Source organism: Maylandia zebra, linkage group LG13, assembly GCF_041146795.1.
Source record: "Maylandia zebra isolate NMK-2024a linkage group LG13, Mzebra_GT3a, whole genome shotgun sequence".
Lineage (NCBI taxonomy): Eukaryota > Metazoa > Chordata > Actinopteri > Cichliformes > Cichlidae > Maylandia > Maylandia zebra.
Window position 1 is genome coordinate 8120875 of NC_135179.1, and position 20793 is coordinate 8141667.

Genomic DNA, 20793 nt, shown 5'->3' on the forward strand with positions numbered 1-20793 from the left:
TGTTGGTGAATTACTAGTAGCTATAAAATGAAAGTTGTGTTGACATTGCAGCATTTTCTGGTGGATGTATTTCTTGAACATTGCTTGGTCATCATTGTTATTAGACAGAGGGGTTTGTGTATATGCATAATCTTACACCTGTTAACTCTTAGATGAAAAGAGCAAAGACTTCCCAATAATAATAATAATATAAAAACATGAAAACAAATTTCACTACAAGGGAAACCTCACTTTCAAGGTCAGGGCTTATCAGAATCAGAATCAGAATCAGAATACTTTATTGATCCCTGGGGGAAATTATTTATCATTCAAGGTCTAGAATTCTGGCCCACTCAACTTTACAGCACTCCCTGAAGTTTGTGGATTTTCATTTATGCATAGCTCTCTTAAGTTCTCACCACAGCATTTCAGTTGGATTGATGTCTGACTTTGACTAGACCATTGCAACACCTTGATTCATTTTCTGGGAGATCCCTTTCTTCTGCAGAAGTGAGTGGGCCTTAACGCCCACTCACTTCCTGGGCCAATTGATCTTAGTAAATCACATGATAGGGTAGTTGATAGGGTAGGCTAGCTTTCACAGTGTGTTCACCCAAAACTAGGGATGGGTATCGTTTAGGTTTTATCCGATACCGGAGCCAAACTGGTACTTTTGAAACGGTGCCTGTGCTTAAACGGTGCTCGAACCGGTGCTTATGGAATGGAGAACACAAAATTGGTCCAAAAACCTCTCATGTTCAGCTGTTTTCCACTTTTTCTTTGGTCATTTTAGCCTTTTTGGCCAGGGTGACGGGAGTATCTGCCATCAAACAAGAAGACAGCTGCATGTAACTATGACGGTGTTTGCTAGTTCACCTTACATGCATTAATTTAATAACGTGGTTAGCCTACTCAACGTAAATTACACATGAACAACATTAAGCCACTCACCCAGAGAAGAACGGCTGCTGCTGCCATCATCATCCGTCATCATTTCTGCTACACTGGCAGGGCTAGGGGCCAGGACTCTCCTCTTTGGGTTCTTGGGGAATGTTGCTAACTCCGGGACTGATAACAGGCACCACACCCGCAGTAGATGTGCTGCTAAGTGTGAGGTCTTGCAGCAAGCTATCAAATACGTGCATTTCTCGGCTTTTAAAAAAACACTATGCGTTGCCGGGTGTTTCATCAGATTCGAGGTGTTACCTCCTTTGCACAGTATCAGCTTAAAGCACTTGTTGCAGGCTGCTGAGTTTGTATCTTTTACTGTGAAGTACAGCCAGACTTTTGACCGCTTTGCCTTGGGCATTTTTAATCTGTAGCTCTGCTCTAAAAGAACGTACGTACCTGGGTCTGCCTACTATCCTTGGAAAGGGAAAATGATTGGCTCGAATCAAAAGTGTATGACATCTCAGGGAAAAAAAGCACCAAAATAAAGCACTGAAATGTGCGCTGCTTTTCGGTCTGGTTACTACCGTTTATGTCAGAACACCGGATACCCATCCCTAGCCGAGACCTTGGCTGATTGTGACCCACACCCGTTTTCACACCTTGGCTCATGTGATTAGGTAGAGGATCAACAAGGGGTCCATGACCCATTCTGTTATAGATTTGCTAATGTGCTTGGGCTATTGTCCTGTTTCATGACCCAGTATCATTCAAGCTTTGTCTGGCAAATAAGAGATGGAATCATGTTTGAGTCTAGAGTACTTTGATACTCAGAAGAGTTCATGGTCGACTCAATGACAGAAAGAAGCCCAGTTGGTATAAGGTGCTGATATGCTGTGTTTGGTTTTCACCAAACCATACTTGTTCAGTCTTTTTCTAATTGCAGTGTTATGCTAACTTTAGAGTCTGAGATGTAGTTTGTCTTGCAGTTTATCTGAAGCATTGCATTTTCTGACTTTGAGGTGAATTTGCTAGGACATCCACTCCTGAGAAGATTTTGGCATTGTGTAGTAACACACACCTGAATGCCAAAACCTCTGCTTTTATGGAGGTGATGATGTCACATCTGATGATGATCACTTAGGTGGGCTAGATTAGTAGCACCTGGCTGCTACCTACCCTCCTGATTCCTCTGGAAGCAACAAGGTTGTTTTTTCCATTATTGCACAGAGTCATGAGAAAACTTTCTTTTTCACAATATTTTATTCCATCACACTGCTATTTCAAAGAAGTTTGCTATGTTAGATAATATTAAAAGAACTGTAAAATATATATATATATAGTTTTTAAAGAAAAACTCAAGTAAGAACCAGCTGCCACAAGATAACCTTTCAATGGTTTATTTTATTGGTTTTTCATTTGGTTGGCAAACTTGCCAGCTTTATTAATGTTATCCCAGAGATTTTATGGTGGAGAAGAACACATTTATCTATGGTTTATGCTTCTTCAGTTCATCACTACAGGATATGCTGAATTTACATTTACCACGTGTAGTACAGTAATATTTCATAAAAGATCTTCCTTCAAGTAATTCTCTGGTTTTAATTAAACGTCTAACCTTTATACTTCTGCTGCGCTTCGTTTAATTTATTTCACTAAACAGGATATTCATTTTACTTTTATGTGGATAAAATGAAAATATCCTAGATCCTATCTGGGTTCAGTATGTCATCATAGGGACTTATTATTATTATTGTCACTCTCCAATCTCAGTTATGCCTCAATTAAAAACAAAAATCCACTCTGTCCATATTTGATTGGCTAGCTGACTTTTTGGGCATGTTTTCTCTCTGGTATTTTACTTTTTGTCATTCCACTCCCTATTTTATTGGCTGCTGTGGTTGGGTTTATCTCTGCCCCTCTGCCCTCTGCACTCAGTCTCTTCTTCTGCCTTAACAGTTCTGCATTAGTAATTTATCACCATCCTTTGAATATGTCATTCCAGTTCTCTGCTTGCCTTTCTTTTTATGTTTTGTTTTGAAATTGAGTCATTTACCTTCCATTAACTGTGGGACTGTGCTTATTTGTCCTATTCTCTCTCATTATTTTCCCACCTACTTGCCCCCTTCTTCCTATATATGTGCAACCTGAAAGCAATACTTTCAGGTTGCATATACAACTAACAACTTAAAAATATACATTTCTGTGAAATTCGTAGTAAAGTTCCAAAACATAGGGGGTGAGAGGCAACACATTATTCCACTTGAATTACACTGGTCTCAAAGTTATGCTGACCCATGAGACCTGACTGAAATGTCTAATTTACAACTGTAGTTCCTGATTGTACTGCAGCGAAAACAAATTCCTCAGCTTGAACATGATCAACACAGATTGCTTAAATTTGTTGAAGGTTTTTAAAGAACTGTGTGATAATAGATTTATGTTTTTTCACTTTTTGGACATGCAAGCTTGAATGAGTTCACTCAAAAACATTTTTGGCCATGACAAAAATGTCACTGTTGGAATGGCGACAGTAAGGTTGATTTTGTAACACGATCTTTTCTCTTTTTTTCCTTTTAGCTGCTACACAGATATGAGACTTTGTCGTGAGTTTCTGGTGGAAGTTGTTGTCTGAAGCAGCTCTCTGTGATTTGTGTTTGAATTTTGGCCTAAAGCAAATTTTATTGCTGAATGTGTTTTTCTTTAGAGAGCATATGAATAAACATCAGTTCATCCAGAATCCATCCTCGATCTGTGGGTTTGTTCCAAGATGCTGAAAAGAATAAATGCAAAAGGCATGCAGCCCACTGAGATAATCACTATGAAAACATTCAAAAATCAGGTTGAAGTTGACTGAGATGACAGAGCTTTTTGAACGCTGACCTCTTGATCATGACAGCATTTGAAAATCAGGTTTTTTTTACACCAGCCAAAGATCAACCTTGGATCAAACCTTGAGTTAATGTAAAAAAAACTGACAGGAGATTCTTCAAAACACTTCACAGGTAAAGAGAAGAAAGGACAGTGTAGCTTAACTTTCACACATGGCTGAAACATGCATTTTTGGATGTCCCTCTTTTTCTGCACATATTCACAGAACTGCATGGATAGAGCTGGCCGTGCTATGTCTGATCAGTTTTGTTGGCCCAGTGAATCACTCTGTGATAATTCAGCCCTTTGTCATTCTGTGCACTTCTTTAAAAGTTTAACTTTCCAAATTACAGCAAAGGTAATAACTGACTGATTTGCACCTGTACCAGCATTAGATTGAGAGTTTTATTTGCCCACATTCACAATGCAGCCTTCAGCAGTATTTAACAGACGATGCTTAGCTCTCGAGCCCAGTTTGAATAAATACGCTGGCTCATTAAAATTCATGGGTTCTTTCCAGAAGCAAACCATTTCATGGTTACTATACATTCATCAAATTCTTGGATTATAGTTCTCAGGGTCATACCTATTTAAGCTTGTAATTAAGCTGAGTTCTCTTTTATTTTGGCTTTTGATTATTTAGTGAAAGCAAATCTGCCAGCAGTCATTGTTCACTGATCTTGTGCCCTCTGGTCAAGTGTTTTTGTTAGGTGAAGAATGAAGACAGTGCTGCTTAAAAAATGTAGCACTTTTCTCTTGTAAAATAAAGAAGCTGCCTACCAGGTATAAGATATAAATATATACATATATATCATGGAAATATTGGAAGTTTTCTACATGTAAAAATAATCCCTTAGGAGACAGGTATAAAATATAAATGCCTTTTTTGCAGAAATATGTAATATCAAGAAAATGACAGATGAGCAGACAACATCCCCAGAGTTTTCGCTATAGCTCCTACAAACACACTGTAGATATTTGCAGTAATAACAAGGAAAGCTCTACTTAAGGCCCTTTTTTCAGGCACCACAGGAGAGGGGGAAAAAACTCCAAAAGGGACTCCTTCAGGCTTCCCCAAAATAGTGAGGTTCCACTAAACAGAGGGGTCATGTCCCAAGGCCAGTAACTGTACACAACAGTATGCATTTAGAGTTGTTGATAAAGTGTGTCTCTTTTACTCACGCTCATTTGCACAAACAGAGTACAGTTCATTTACTGTCCATGTAGGCACACATGACAAATCAAAATGACAAACTGAGGAGTCTTAGGCGGCACATCAGAATGCCGAACATGTCAAAAGTGACTGGTCGTATTTTACTCCCAACAGGCAGCTGGGAATCGCCTGCATTATTATGAGCACTCAGAGCTTTTTATAGCACATGATGAATTATTACAGGTGTAAAATATTTAAATATTTCTTGTCATTTAGTGGCTGTTCTTCTCGACCCTGCTGTTGGATGCAGGTGATGACTCATTCTGCCAGCTCAGCTGTCACAGTGAATGGTGGGCTGCATGTCATGTTCAATACCGTCTTACAATATTGACTTACCTTGTTATTCTGCTCTGCCTGTATTGACTGATGCGAAGGCGTTGCAGGTTTACTCAGTCTTACGGGGTTGCAAATAAGCTGCTTAGCTTTCATCCAAGAAGCAACATGCTCATGTCAGAAGGAGCCGACTGTGTTTAATTTTACAGCCCACAGCTGAATCATTTCAGTGACACAGAGGCTATGTTTGACTCACAACTGTAAACTGATTAGCTGTAAGCCCTGTGAGACTTGGATGGTCTTGAGTTTGGAGCAGGCCCAAATGTTTTTGGATTTGCTTGCTATGTTTAAAAACTACTGAATATGATCTTCTGGATATTCCATATTGCTTATGCTCCAAAGGAGCCAATTCTTTAACAATGTAACAACTCGGGTACATGTCCACTTGCTTTACTTTTTGATGCATCTCAGAAACAATCCAGCAGTAGAGTAGTTGTACTGTAAATTCTTCATATCGACTTGATTTGCTATGTTTCTTGCTTCCGTTTTGTTTTAAACTGTAATTCCTTCTTTTTTGCTTACTTTTTTTTTTGCTTGCTTGAGAAACTTTTGCTCCTGGAGCAGCAGCTTGTGTTGTGAGCACATTTAGAGGTTGTTCATTATGCTTGTGTTGACTGATTGTGCACACCGTCTCAATCATTTACTCTAAATAGAATAAAATGAAAACACTGAAACAATTATATCAGTCTGTCATCTACCAGTGCCTTCTAACAAAATTAGATTTAGAGCTGCAGCGAAGTGCTGAAATGCAGAAGTAGACAGCAGATTATGAGGAGGTATTGCCCTGGGTAGCTGTCTGAAATGATTTAAAACAAGGACCTATGTGAAAATTAAAACAGCTTTGAGGAACTTTTCACAGTAAAAAAAATCTTTTTTATTCTGAGGGCATACTCTAAATTAAGATGATGTCATACTGGGAAATTTCCAAAAGTCCATCAGATACTTATACAACAAATATTCCAGAGAAGGATTTTCTGGACAGGAAAAAGCTTTTACGGTGGGATAAAAAATTCAAGAGTTTCACATTGTTTTGCTTATCTTCGTGGCCTGTTTCGAATAATTTAAAGATGTCATGTGAACTTTTCTGGTAAATAAAAATTATGTATACATTCAACAAATGTGCTGAATGCATTTCCTTCCTCATAAAACATTTTTAAAGTTGACTTCTTGCACAATTTGAACTTGTATTGAATTGTTTACCTCCATGTTCTTTTTTTCCCCAAACCTCTCTCTTGCTTTCGGTGCCATAATGATGTAATAATTATAATAAATGTATTTGTCTCTTTGGCACCTGTTGCCAGCTGTTTAACACTGGAATATTGTGAAACCATTGGTATGAAGGTGTATTGCATCACTGGTATGTGTGTGCATGAGAGAAGAATAATGTGGACTCAGCTGGCACGAGAGATGGTGGTTTTTTTATTAATATTTCCAGTCATCTGTTGTCAGGTTTTGGTGAGCACGCGTGGAGTGTAGCCTCAGTTTTATGTTCTAAACTGACTGGAGTGGCATCCAGTGTGGTCTTTTTCTGCTTAAGCCAATCTGCTTCAAGGATTTATGTGTTGTGTGTTCAGAGATGCTCTTCTGCATTCCCTGCTTTTAGAATAATCCTTTAATTGTCCCACAAGGGGAAATTTGGATGTAACAGCAGCAAGAAAGACACATATACAAACAAGTAGTACACAAGACACAGAACAGAAACATACACAATTTTTACATATTTACATCAAGGACAATGGTTATCAAAAACAGATTAAATACAGATAAGAGGCAAACCCTGGTTATAGTGTGAATCGGTTGATAAAATAGTGCACGTTACAGCGCTGATGTAAACATCTATGTTTTTTGGGAGCAGTTTTGATTGTACAGTCTGACAGCTGCAGGGAGGAAGGACCTGCGGAAACGCTCCTTCATGCATCGAGGATGCAGCAGTCTGTCACTGAAGGAGCTCTGCAGTTCAGCAACATTTACATGCATGGGGTGGGAGACTCTGTCCATCAAAGATGTTATTTTGGCCAGTGGGTCCAGGGTGCATCCCAGAACAGAGCTGGCCTTCCCAATGAGTTTATCCAACCTCTTCCTCTCAGCTGCCGATAAACTGCTGCTCCAACATACAACGCTGTAAAAATGACAAATGCCACCACAGAGTCATAGAAGGTCTTTAAAAGTGCTCCCTGGACTCCAAATGACCTCAGCCGCCTCAGCAGGTAGAGTCTGCTCTGACCCTTCCGGTAAAGAGCATCAGTGTTGTGGCTCCAGTCTAGCTTATTATTCAGCTGAACACCCAGGTACCTATACGAGTCCACTATCTCAATGTCCACTCCCTGGATGTTCACCGGTGTCAGTATGGTGGGTCTGCGTCTCCGGAAATCCACCACCAGCTCCTTGGTTTTCCCAGCATTGATCAGCAGGTGGTTCTGCTGGCACCAGTCCACAAAGTCCAGAGTCCACTGTCTGTACTCTGAGTCATCCTCACCTGTGATGAAGCCGACTATGGCAGAGTTGTCAGAGAACTTCTGTAGGTGGCAGCGTGGGGAGTTGATGGAGAAGTCTGCAGTGTAGAGGGTGAAGAGGAATGTTGTCCCTCTGATGTTGTCCTGTTTTGGTTATTTGAGTTGCCTTCCTATGAGCTCGAAGCGGTTTATCCATTCTCCCGTGACCTCTGGCATCAACAAGGCATTTGTTGTTGATTCTTTGTAAACCCTAGAGATGGTTCTGCAGACAAATCCCAGTAGTTCAGCAGTTTCTGAAATACTCAAACCAGCCTGCCTGGGATAGTGTGACAATACCACATTCAAACTCACCTAAATCATCTTCTCCACTGTGATGCTCATTGTGAGCTTGACCAGGTTGTTTTAACTATGTCTACATGATTACATTCATAGAGTTACTGCCATGTGATTTGGTGTAATGAGCAGCTGAACCAGGTGTAAAGTGGCTTGTGAGTGAATATTTTACCCAAAACATAGAAGTTATTAGTATAGTAAAAAGAAAAAAAAACAGTTGTCAGTAGACTACACCTTTGCTCAGTTTCCCTGTTTCTCTTCATCCTTGTGCGGTGCAGACATCAGTCTGCTGATCAGTGATGACTACTCCCATCTCTTTCTCAGGTCTCTCCCTCTTTTGTGCCAACTATCTGTTTGACAGATCAATTATGATTGATGACAGAACACAGTGAACTTGGCCCCAGTCTGTCTCCCTTTCTCATTCACTCATTCTTTCTTTCCCCACACAGACAAAGTAGTCTCCTTTCAAACAATATCTAATTCATATTTAATGACAGAGTGCATTTAGCTCCCCCATCACTCAGTGAAAGTGCTTCACTCTGCTGACACTTTAGGGAGTAGAAAGAATCAGAAGCATTTCACTGGTCATTTTTTTTTATACCCATCTACCTCTCTTTCTCTTTTTCTCTACCCCATTTAGTGTTAATTACTGAATGTTTCGCCATCTGCGTTTTCTGGTTCTTTCTGAAATGTAGACCTAGCCTTAGTTTTGTTTCCAAGATATAAACCCCAGCAGAAAACTGTGACACCGTGGCACCACTTGAGAGACCTAGAAAACAGCGGGGAGTTCAAGTTGATGAGAAATTTGAAACTTCATTTCCAGAGAGGAGGAGGAGGAGAAGCGATAGCTCCTGCTGTGCAGTTAGAAATAAATATGTCAGAGTCAAATTCTTTCACTGCAGAAATCATTTGGAGGAAAACAGAATTAAAATAAACAGTTTCTACATGGAAAAGATCCTGACAGCCTGCAGAAAGAAAAGTCAGTGATGTAATACTTATCGCCATTGGTAAAGAAAAAGGTTTTAAGATTCAACTGTTCTCTATTTTAACCACTGTTACTACATGATCATGTCATTCTTCGTCTTCCTCCCACGCGCCAGGAAAAAGTTTGTCTCCTGACAGCCGGTATCTTGTGACTCTGGGCAGCCTGCTAGACGACCAGCACTGGCATCACGTTGCAGTGGAGCATCACAGCAATCACCTCAAGCTCACAGTGGACAAAAGCACAGAGTGGGTGCACATCTCACCAACATTTGCACATTGGGACCATGATCAGGTCTGTATTTGAGGATAGGATGACAACTCATGAAAAGACAGATGGCAGAAAGACACCCACCTCGCAGCTGCAGACATTTTATTGTATCTGCTTGTTTGTGTACTCTGTCTCCTGTACAGATGATACTGGGAGCACAGCAGGGCTTCAGCTATACGTCATTCTATGGCTGTCTGGAAAACCCAGTTTACAATGGCCTGAACCTGGTAGACCTCGCTAAACAAAAAGACCAGCGGGTTACAGTGAAGGTAAACTTGCTCATAGTGTGCTGCTGAAAAAGCTATTTTGTGTATCTTTCACAATGTGTAGACAGGAGTCAAAGTAGAACTACCTAGTTATAAGTAAAAGTACTTGATTTAAACAATAAACAGATAAATAATTCTTAAAGGGGCCGATGTAAAAATAATGTCACAATATTCATGTATTTAAATGCATGTAAAAATGTGATTAGGAATTAATTTAGTTTTAAAAAGTTCAGTATAGTTCAATGTATCTCTCTGCATATTAAATATTTTCTGTCAGGCCTCTATTATGATAAAAATGGCACCTCAGACCAACATCTAGTCAATCTAAACTCCAGGTAAGTTCTGTCCTCTTGATGTCTGCCTGGAGGTCTCTGTCCAGGTGTTTCTTGACTGTCCTTTCTTTCTCTTTCCTTCATTGCATGTTAGAGCTTCTCTGGTGATGCTTGGTGATGATTTTATGATGACCTCACCTGGCCAGCTGCTTTTGAATCTCACACCGTGAGATTAAAACTTCCAGATGTTGATACACTGATAGCTTTTGAGTCTCTCTCCTTCTGTGAGGGGAGTATCATCTTCCAACTTGCCAGTCCTGTTTGGCTGGATGGCATCCACCTCCTAGACTCATTACTAGCAGAGTGATCTTACATTTATGTCTATGCTTTACACATATTGACAGCATGGGCACATATTGTATCTCATTTTTCTTGTCCTGTTTTTTAGAGGAAAGTTTGACTTTCTTCTTTTTTCTCATTAATTCTGGAGGCCCTTCTGCTATCTACACAAATCTCTAACTATTCATAATGTGGAATATTTGTTTATAATGAGCATGGATGCTGAAACTGACTACAAACACACTTTGTAGAGACAATTTTAATGGATGTTGAAATGATGAAGTCGGGTAAAAAACAAATATTTTAGTAAAAATGGTGGAAAACTACAAATGCAACACATAAGAGAACATACTGGCATTTATATAGTGTCGTTCAAGTCTTTAGTGGACCACTCAAAGTACTTATGCCTGCAGGTCACAAAGTGCCTCATCACATATATTTATGCAGCACTTTACTTGTTTTATTTACCTTGCGTCCACATCTGCAGTCAATTTAAATTCACCAATTAATCTTGTTTGCTTGTGTGTGTGTGTGTTTGTGCACATAAAAATGTATGCGTGGCTTTTAGATCTCATCAAGCTACAGCAATATGTACAAGAAAACTGACCATCTTTAGCTTTCACCTCTTCAGTCTGCATTACTCTATATTGCTTTGACTACCCCACAAAGAGCTTTTAGATTTGATCAAGTGTCAGTGTGCTCTGTGCTGAACTGAAAATAGAAACCCAGTATTCCCACTAGAGGACACGGAATGGAACGTATCACTGTTGCTGCCCCAGCGGTGGATTTACTGCAATTACCACTTCTCGAAGCCTGCTTCTCACTCTCTCGCTATCTGTTTTTGCCTCTCCAAACTTCTGCTCCCTGGTGTGACCTTAGAAATCTTTTGGCTGACATTGGTCTTCACTAAGATCTGTGCTTATATTAAGCCTGACTATAATCATCATGGTAATGCTCCTATGCTTTTTAAAGGAGAATTGCTGATGACATCTTTGTGTATTTGGGTAGCACCAGACAGCCTTGGAACTAATTTATATTCAGACATGATTGTTTTCTATACTCATTCCTCTCTATTCATATATTTTCCTGTCTCCTCTTTTCTTTTCCATCTGTCTCAGGGCAATGTGACCTTTTCATGTTCTGAACCCGTTTTTGTTGCCATGACGTTCACCGGCCCCCAGAGTTTCCTTCGGTTACCAAGGATAGATCAATCTTCGCTGGGTATCTCAGTGGGGCTTCAGTTTCGGACATGGAACAAGGCCGGGCTGCTCCTGACCTTTGAACTCCCAAATCGAGAAGGCAGAGTCTGGCTTTACCTGAGCAAAGCCAGAGCACATTTACAGATCCACAAGTCTGGCAGGGCACCCCTGGAGCTCAACGCAGGTCAGTCTGACAACTCAAAATCATGTTAAACTCTTTCTCGGGTGCCTCCATCCTGCCTGCACTTACTAACTGGACTAATTTAAAGCCGTGATGTAAAAAAGGAGCTTAATGTTAGAAATTCAGTATCAAAAATCGTGATAAAAAATTTCTGTTTTGAGCCCAAAACACTGGAAGGCAGCAAGCTGATACCATCTAAACATCCAAATTTACTTATCAAGATACAAAATCCTGACCAACTCCAGAAAGACATTTTTGTGGTTAAAACTGACTCCCAAACATCAGATGTCCAAAGTGAACCATAATAAGTCTGTAGTATGAAGTCTGTTTGATGGCTGAGTGTTCAAATGTGAGAATTACACAGGTATTTTTTAGGTATTCTTCTTTTTGTATGCTTGCATGATTTTTCCAAGTGTCACCATTTCCTAATAGAAACTACTTCCAGGAGTGATAATAGAACTGAATGAAACTATGTCCTGTTATAGGCTGTGTGGCATTTGAGAAAGTGCAAATTATTCTTCAAGCATTGTTGGGAGTTCTTATGTTAAAGTAGTTGTAATATCACACACTTAGACATTCCTGAGCAAGAACCATCTTCTATTTTTTCCATTTTCAACAAATTATAATTGAAACATGATATCAACATAAAAACACTTAGACATATATGTGTGGCTCTTCAGGTTCAGCTCTGAATGATGGTCAGTGGCACTCTGTGGACTTGATATCAGGAGGAGGACGTCTGACCATCACAGTGGATGGTGATGAAGGAGCCAGTGCTCACGCGAGCCCCTCATTTTTAATTACCACAGGAGGTCATATATTCTTTGGTGGTAAGCGAGAAATGAACGATAAAACACATGCATCATTATTCATCTTTGTCTATATAATCTAATCTTGCATCGCAGCGCATTCAGTTTAGTTTTATTTATATAGCGCCAAATCACAACAACTTCTTTATATTGCAAGTTAGAGACCCTACAATAATACAGTGGTATGGTAGAATGATGGCTTGATTTCTCTTGTGTTTCATTTACTGATTGATGTTTTCTCTTCTGTCCAGGTTGTCCTGCTGAAGAAAATAGCCAGGAGTGCTTGAACCCCTTCAAAGCTTTCCAGGGCTGCATGCGTCTACTGACTGTGGACAACCGGCCAGTGGACCTGATCAAGGTGCAGCAGAGGCTGATCGGAAACTACAGTCACCTGCAAATCGATATGTGCGGCATTATTGACAGGTAAGACCTAAAGGGGCCGTTTGCGACACTGATTTATGTAAATGCCATGTATTGGGTATTGCTTATGTCTGTCTCTCCATTTGTCCAGGAAAAGAAACGCATTATTCTATGTAATGCATTTGTTGTATTAACGAGGATTGTCAGAAAAGAGGATTCACTGGCATTAAAATGTTTGATTTTGTTGTCACGCTTGCTTTGTAAACCTCCTTAATCTCCCTCTGAAGCCTTTTTGTGAAATGGGATCGCATGTGGATTATTAGGCAACAGTGAATATGATACAAACGCAATATGGCGTCAATGTTTCCCGAAATGTGTTCTGGTTAAGAAAACGTCATAATTTTTCATGTAGCTTGTCTCTGTTTCAACTGGTATGAGGAAAATAAACCTGGAGGCGTTCACACACACACACTCCGAAGCAATTAGTGTTCAGCAGCGTGCTGATTAAACTTTTCTTCAAGTTTCCTGATTGCTGCCTCTTCATTCCTGCTCTTCCAGTGGTTATCTGTGTGGCTGTGCTCTGCATCTGGTGCTGTGCTTTGTATTGACAGTATAACATTTTATAAGGACACCAGCACCATGTATGCATACATGCTGGGGACTAAAATGCTGTAGCTGAAAAATCCTTTTTTACCGTCTGACAGAATCGATATTTCTGGGATTTCCATATCATAAAATAGTCGAGCAACTGCAGCCACTAACATGTCTATTTTCTCTTTCCATACTGCAGAAAATGTCAAGTTAAGCTCCTCTGTGTGAGTTTAATGTTGTGCTGTGTGTGAGCAATAACACATTGCTCTCAGAACATGACATTAGACCTTTTTCCAAATCATTAGAGCCCACTGGTGAATGGCACACATATTACCCACAGAGCAGCTTTTGTTTCAATAAAATGTCAACTTGAAAAATTGATTTACATTTCTCCAACCCCTCACCTCCAACCCACAGCACACTTTGTTGAAATAAGTGGTGCTTGATTGATCATATGTATACCAAATGTATCAGTGGACTCTCAGGCTTGATTGAAAAATGTATAAAAAAAGAATGATAAATGCAAATATTTAAAGTGGTGGAGGAAATACGGAGTGCTGCACCTGGCTTCATGTCAACTTACTTTAAGGTAGAACCTGGGACCATTTCGTGGCCTTTCCGTTTTTTAATTCCACGCCATTTCCACTGTGTTTAATGGAGTATAGCCAAATTTTCAAACATGTATTTTTTTCCCATTTTATTTTAAAATTTCAGTCTGAGTTTTTTAAATGAGCTTAAATGGCTGAATAAAAGGCATACATCCACTATCGAACCTCGTGGCCGATTTGTGCCCCATTGAAACCCATTATAAACGCTATTTTTCACTGTACAATTATTACCATTAACGTCGTGGCGATGGCTTAACTTTCACTTTCATTCTGGACTCAGGGCCTTAGAATTGTAATTTTTTATTTGGCGACCGGGTGGCGCCCTTGTTCCACATGTGACGCCTGCTGGAACATACACACCTTCTCCAGCGGCCTGCTCAAGACAGATACCCGGAAAAGGCAGACTAATTTCCCGCGTGCAGCAGCAGCTTGGCCCGCTGCTCGTTCCGGACCATTTTCTGCCCTTAGGATCGTTTTAGGGTGCATTAATTTTTTTTAATCAACAGGAAATGACGTATTTGTTTTCACGTGGTAGCGGAAGTGTGTGCTGCAGACACGGGAACCGAACCATATGCTCCGGCGCTGCGCGAAACACACCCGCGGCAGAGGCACTCCTCCCCGGGGGAGCAGGAGCAGCAGCGCCGCCTGGGGACATTTTCGGCTTCTGCAAAAAAAATTAAAAACGGATCGAAATTAATGTTGGTGCCAATCTTTTGTCCATCTAAAGGCCTAATTATAATAACAATAAAATATTACTTCAAATGTTTTTTTTGGAAAATATTTTATGTTTTATGTTTTATGTTTTTGGGGCAAAAAAAGCAGTGCGCTCATGTGACGAAACCGGGATATAAAGGGTTAAAATCCGTGAAATGTAATTAAAACTTGACATGAATATTTCAAGGAGAAGTAGGTCTAAAAGATTGGCTAATTTAAAGTGGAATAAAATATTAATATATAAATTTTTTATAGCACTTTTTGGGCGTGGTCGATAGTGTGCATTTTATGAAATGCGCTCCTGGAAAAAAAATAAAAGGCGATCGAAATGACTGTTGGTGCCAATCTTTAGTCCATCTAAAGGCCTAATTATAATAACAAACAAATATTACTTCAAATGTTTTTTTTGGAAAATATTTAGTTTTTTTGTTTTTTGGGGCTAAAAAAACAGGGCGCTCATGTAATAAAACTGGGATTTAAAGGGTTAAAACAATGAAAATATAATTAAAACTTGACATGGATATTTTAAGCAGAAGTAGTTTTAAAAGATTGACTAATTTAAAGTAGAAAAAAATATTGATATATAACATTTTTAGAGCACTTTTGGGGTGGGACCATTTTTGGTCCCGAGGTTCACGAAAGGATGGGATTTTGAGGTTCTACCAAAGGTTAAGTAGAAAAGAAGCAAAGAAATTGGGTGTTAAAAAAACAAACTTTACCATCTGACAGAGCTGCTGAGTAAGTCTTTTTCTAACAGCAAATTTCCCCCTGACTAAAAGATTAAAAATAGATGCTGCTCTCCCTCCCCTTCTTTTTCACTCTCCGCAGTCACAATTTGCTGACCTCATTTCCCCTTCCAAATATATTTACGTACTCATTCACTGCTCTGTTCATCCAACCTTCGTTCCCGTTGTTGCTCATTCCTCTCCTTCAACACACCCCAAACTTTATTTCCGCTTTCCTTTCTCTCCATGTTCTCCTTTTCCTCTCACTGTTTCTGATGTTCTGCTTCTTTTCCTCCAGTCATCCGCTTTGCTGCTTTCCGTGTTTTACACAGGAAGACTGAGGAGGAAAAAGTTAACAGCAGCACAGTTTTCTCAGACTTGTTCTATGGTGTGTAATTTTGACACGAATTGCTGTGAAAATTCAGGTACTTTTGTCCAGTGATGTATTATTCTCACACATACAACTGTGTACTGTAAATCTGCAAGTTTCCTTTCAATCTTATAATTCTATATTTTCCACTTAGGTCAGGCTTGACTCTCATGCTTGAAGCTGTCAATGCCTCATCCAAGTAAAATCACAGTGCATTAGGTGCAATTACTTTATTTAACACACACTCACATTAAAAGGCATGAAATATTTTAGCAACTTGAGGTGGTATTTGCTCAGCACACCGATGGTTCTGTTTGCATCCATAAATAGGAGGTTTTGTAATGGCTGTGCTGAATTTAAACATCACTTCTTGTGGATGATTAATCTGGTTTTGCAGTATTTAATATGTGAGGTCCATACAGCACAAGCAGGGCCTGTAGTGATTTATCCTGTATGAGGGTGTCTTACTCGCCCTCTGGCCTTAAGTGCCACCCTCCTGTGCAGCTGATTTTACTCAGCAATTAGGCCACAGTATTAAAGACCGGGGGGGGCGCTCCAGCCCTGAGAGCCTTTGTAGCTTTTGCTTGTGAGCTGTGTTTGGCACCACTTCATCCCACTGAGTGGGATGAAGTGGTGCTTCAGTCATTTTGTCTTATTGACTTACTGTTTTGTTTGGCAACAAACTTACAGTTTTATTGTCTTCTTGTCATGGTCCTGAGTCCGACGACTCAGTGCTCTGTGTTTCTTTATAATATTCTGTGTTCGTGTTTATTCTGTTATGTCTTGTCTGTTATGTTCAGTGTCTTGTCTGGTTCTGTGTCTGTTAGTTTCCTGTTTTATTCTGAAGGTCCTTGTCTTATGTGAGTGTGTTCACTTTACGTTTCCCCTGCCTCGTCAGTTGTGATTTCACCCAGGTGTGCTTCCATCCTGTGTGTATTTAAGCCCTGTGTGTTCTCCTGCCTGTTGCTGGTTCGTCTGTGTTATTTGGTGTTTTCTTGTCTGTGAATCTCCCGCCGTCATCCTGTGAATTCTCCCTGCAAGTCGCTTTCTCTCGTGTTCAGGTTTGTTGTTTAGGTTTTAGTTTTCCCAGTGTAGTTTATGTCTAAGTTTGGTTTTTCGCCACACTCTCCTTTTGTTTGTTATCACTCGGGTTCTGTGTCAATAAAGCCCTCTCACTTCACTGCATATCCGCATCTTGGGTCCTTTGTTAAATTCACACGGCTTTCCCCGGCAGCCCGTGACACTTCTCTATTTTGATGGAACTTTTTTTAGTTTAAATACCCCCCTGGACTTTTTAAGGAAACATAACAGTGGTTAAGAACAAGGTTTAGCCAGCAGTGGGCTTTCATAGACTCTTAATGAATAATGATTTGCGTCCAGTGTGGTTATTTTTAAAAAGGTAATATTTATGTAAAGAAAACTGTCGCAGAAGCTGAGATATTGGCATAGGCGTGTTATGTGTGTCATACACACACCTGCACATACAAATAGCAAACCCAACCTTCTAATTTAGTGGTCTATTTCTGTACAACTGGCACCAGTCTGCTTTGCTGTCTGTTTCAACCCCTCCACCTGTCACTGGGTTTTGTAATATATTTGTTTTAGATTTTTATATAAGTTGGGTTTTTTGTGTTTCTGTGTGTATAGTTTTGTTTTTTTCCACTGCCTTTATTGACCATCTTTTTATGTGAGGAGAGGAGATCATTCCATCCCAGATGTCAAAATGAGGCGCCATCCAACCATTTATTAAAAATATCAACTTAATAGGCAAAGTGTAATCATGTGCATCATGCGGACATGTCTCAGCCTCCACCACTCTCAGCACTGGAGCCCCCCAGGGGTGTGTTCTGAGCCCCCTGCTGTACTCTTTGTACACATATGACTGTGTGGCCACTACCAGCTCCACCACCATCATCAAGTTTGCTGACGACACCGTCGTGGTGGGCCTGATCTCTGATAACAACGAGACGGCCTACCTGAAGGAGATTAGGAATCTGGAGAACTGGTGCCAGAGGAACAACCTCCTTCTAAACGTCAGTAAGACAAAGGAGCTGATAGTGGACTTCAGCACTAAGCAGGAGAGGAACTACCAGACCCCCGTCATCAACGAGTGCCCAGTGGAGAGAGTGGACAGCTTCAAATACCTCGGAGTTCACATCACGCAGGACCTGTCATGGTCCTGTCACATCAACACTGTGGTGAAAAAGGCCCGACAGTGTCTCTACCACCTCAGACGCTTGAGAGACTTCCAACTGCCCTCCAAGGTGCTCAGGAACTTTTACTCGTGCACCATAGAGAGCATCCTGGCGGGAAACATCTTAACCTGGTTCGGGAACAGCACCATGCAGGACAGACGAGCTCTAGAGAGGGTTGTGCGGTCAGCTGAGCGCACCATCCGCTCCGAGCTCCCTGACCTGCACTCAATCTACAGCAGGCGGTGCTGGACCAAGGCCAGGAAGATCGTGAAGGACCTCAGCCATCCCAACAACAGACTGTTCTCTCTGTTGAGGTCAGGAAAGCGATTCCGCTCCCTGAAGACCAACACAGAGAGACTGAGGAGGAGCTTCTTCCCGCAGGCGATACGGTCTCTCAATCACACCACCACACAGTACTGACCCACACATACAGTTCTTACACACACACTGGACTTTCTGGACTTTGGTTTTGCACAACACTGGTCACTATATTCTTCATTTCCGGTTAATACTTGTACAGCTGCTGTTATTGTGTATATATTTATTTATATTTCTTCATACATTCTTATATAGTTCTATATTGTGTATTTTGTTGTACAGTTATTTTATTTTCAACTTTAATTTATATATTTTATCTTATTCTCCCAGTTAAATTTACCCTTCATTCTAATTTGTGTTGTACAGTTATTTCATTTTTAACCTTAATTTATATTTTATTCCTTCCTAGTTAAATTTACCCTTTTTAATTTTTCATATTTATTTCCTATCTTATTCATAGCCTTTTCCTTTTTTGTTTTCTTTAGGTCACGAGCAGTTGTCCAAGCATTTCACTACATATCGTACTGTGTATGACTGTGTACGTGACAAATAAGAATTTGAATTTGAAATATTAATAATAAATTTGCTTTCCATTTGCATGACCTGCTGGTATGTTTTGAATTTTTAACAACAGGCTGTCAAACTCACAGCTGGTGCAGCTGCTGTAATAAAATCTGCTTCTTGTCCAGATGTTCCCCTGCATGAAGAGCGTAGAACTATATGAGCTCTCTAAATCAAGTTTATGTGCTAATTGATCAAAGTGTGTTTAAAGTTCACTATAGTTCAGTTGTCTTTACTAATGCCTTGGAAATGATGATGAATTAATTTTCACTTTGACTCAGCTGTGGTAAGTGACCAAAGTGAATTTAACTTTGGTCACAAAACTCCAAACCAAGGAGGGGTAATTGAGTTGGACTACTTTCCAGCAGAAAGCCTATATGTTATCTTTAAAGTTCCAACTTTTGTAATGGCATTATTTTTATGTTGTGGTAAAAAGTTTAAAATAACAGAGTAGCGGTAAGATACTCATTTTGTAGTCCATCTTATGAACAGATATTAACATTCTTAATTCAAGCCCATTAGACTTTGTGTAATGTACACATTACTGGAGATAAATTTCAGGAGTGGGTCCACCCCTCCTAACCTTTCGGTTCTCACCTATGTATGTTCCCCCAGTTCACCAAGCTGTTCATTCTTGTTTACTGGCCCCACCTTCCCTCTCCTTTTCAATTCTTTAACTTCTTCACTTCTATTTAGTACATGGGGATCTGCCAGGCCCGGGAGCCATCACCAGTCCCCTTTGAGGCCTTCCCCAAACCGCAGCTCAATTCATGTCCAAGCCATTCACCTTTACCTACTGAAGCACTGTCAAACCTAAAATGAGGACGTGGGCCCAGCTAGTGAAGTTTATTATAAATAGATTTATGAAATCCTTCATCCAGCCATCCATTCGCTTCTGCTTATCCTTTTCAGGGTCGCGGGGGGTGCTGGAGCTTATTCCAGCTGTTATAGGGTGAGAGGTGGGGTACACCCTATACAGGTCGCCTGTCTGTCGCAGGGCTAACACACAGGAACAGACAACCATTCGCACTCACATTCACTACCGCATTCACACCTATGGGCAATTTAGATTTTTCAATTAACCTATCCCCACAAACTGCATGTCTTTGGACTGTGGGAGGAAGCCGGAGTACCCATCTTTTGTCTTCAGTTGCCTTTATTGTCTTTGAGACTAAGCAAACAAGTTTTAATAAGACCCCAGAACTGATGCATTCTCTCCCTTTCTCCACCAAACTGGGCATCGAGAGCTACTTGCACTGTTCTCTCATGACGATGGGGTATTTTAAAGCAATTGCCTCACTGAATAACTGATGCATTAAGCTGAAGACCAATAACACAGAATGATGTGTGTCATAAAGCAGTTCATTAAGTAGTTCCCCTGCAACAATGTTACATAGATATGGAGACGTGTGCTTTCTTTCCTGTCTGTCTCTCAGATGTTCCCCCAGCCACTGTGAACATGGAGGCAGCTGCAGTCAGTCATGGAGCACCTTCCACTGTAACTGCTCTGGGACCGGGTACAGCGGAGCCACTTGTCACAGCTGTAAGGCCATGATGTTTTTTTGAGTGGTGTCGTTCAAAGGTCACAGATCTGTATTTCAACTCATGTTTGGGAGTTTCCGTTAACCAGTGGTCCCCAACCCCCGGGCCTCGGACCGGTACCGGTCCATGAGTCGTTTGGTACCAGGCCGCTAGAGTTGAGGCTCAGGTGTGAAATGTATGGTTTTCAGGGTTTTTATCAGTTTTCAGCGTTGTCATTGTTTTTATCGTTAACTTGGTTTTCCTGGGTCTTTTCACGTGTGTTATGAATAAATCTTCTTTTTTTCGGTACCGGTACTAGTTTTATTTTGTTGTATTTATCCACGACACCTTAAATATTGTCGGGCATAAACTGGTCCGTGGCGCAAAAAAGGTTGGGGGCCGCTGAATTAGACAGCCTGCTGCTTTAACTTTCCCTTCAGAC

The 20793-nt window shown here is 40.5% G+C and overlaps 1 protein-coding gene across 3 annotated transcripts in view; it reads left to right on the plus strand.

Moving 5' to 3' along the window:
- The window catches only part of LOC101474016 (contactin-associated protein-like 4), an 87387-nt gene that overhangs the window by 35000 nt on the left and 31594 nt on the right, over positions 1-20793 (plus strand). For all 3 annotated transcript variants that reach the window (XR_013101333.1, XM_076891468.1, XM_004553489.3), the window contains exons 6-11: positions 9171-9346; positions 9466-9591; positions 11318-11582; positions 12260-12409; positions 12640-12811; positions 20267-20373. Coding sequence is in view for 2 of the 3 variants with exons in the window: in XM_076891468.1 (XP_076747583.1) it covers positions 9171-9346; positions 9466-9591; positions 11318-11582; positions 12260-12409; positions 12640-12811; positions 20267-20373 (996 nt within the window). In the remaining variant the exon portion in view is untranslated. The remainder of the gene's footprint in view (positions 1-9170; positions 9347-9465; positions 9592-11317; positions 11583-12259; positions 12410-12639; positions 12812-20266; positions 20374-20793) is intronic.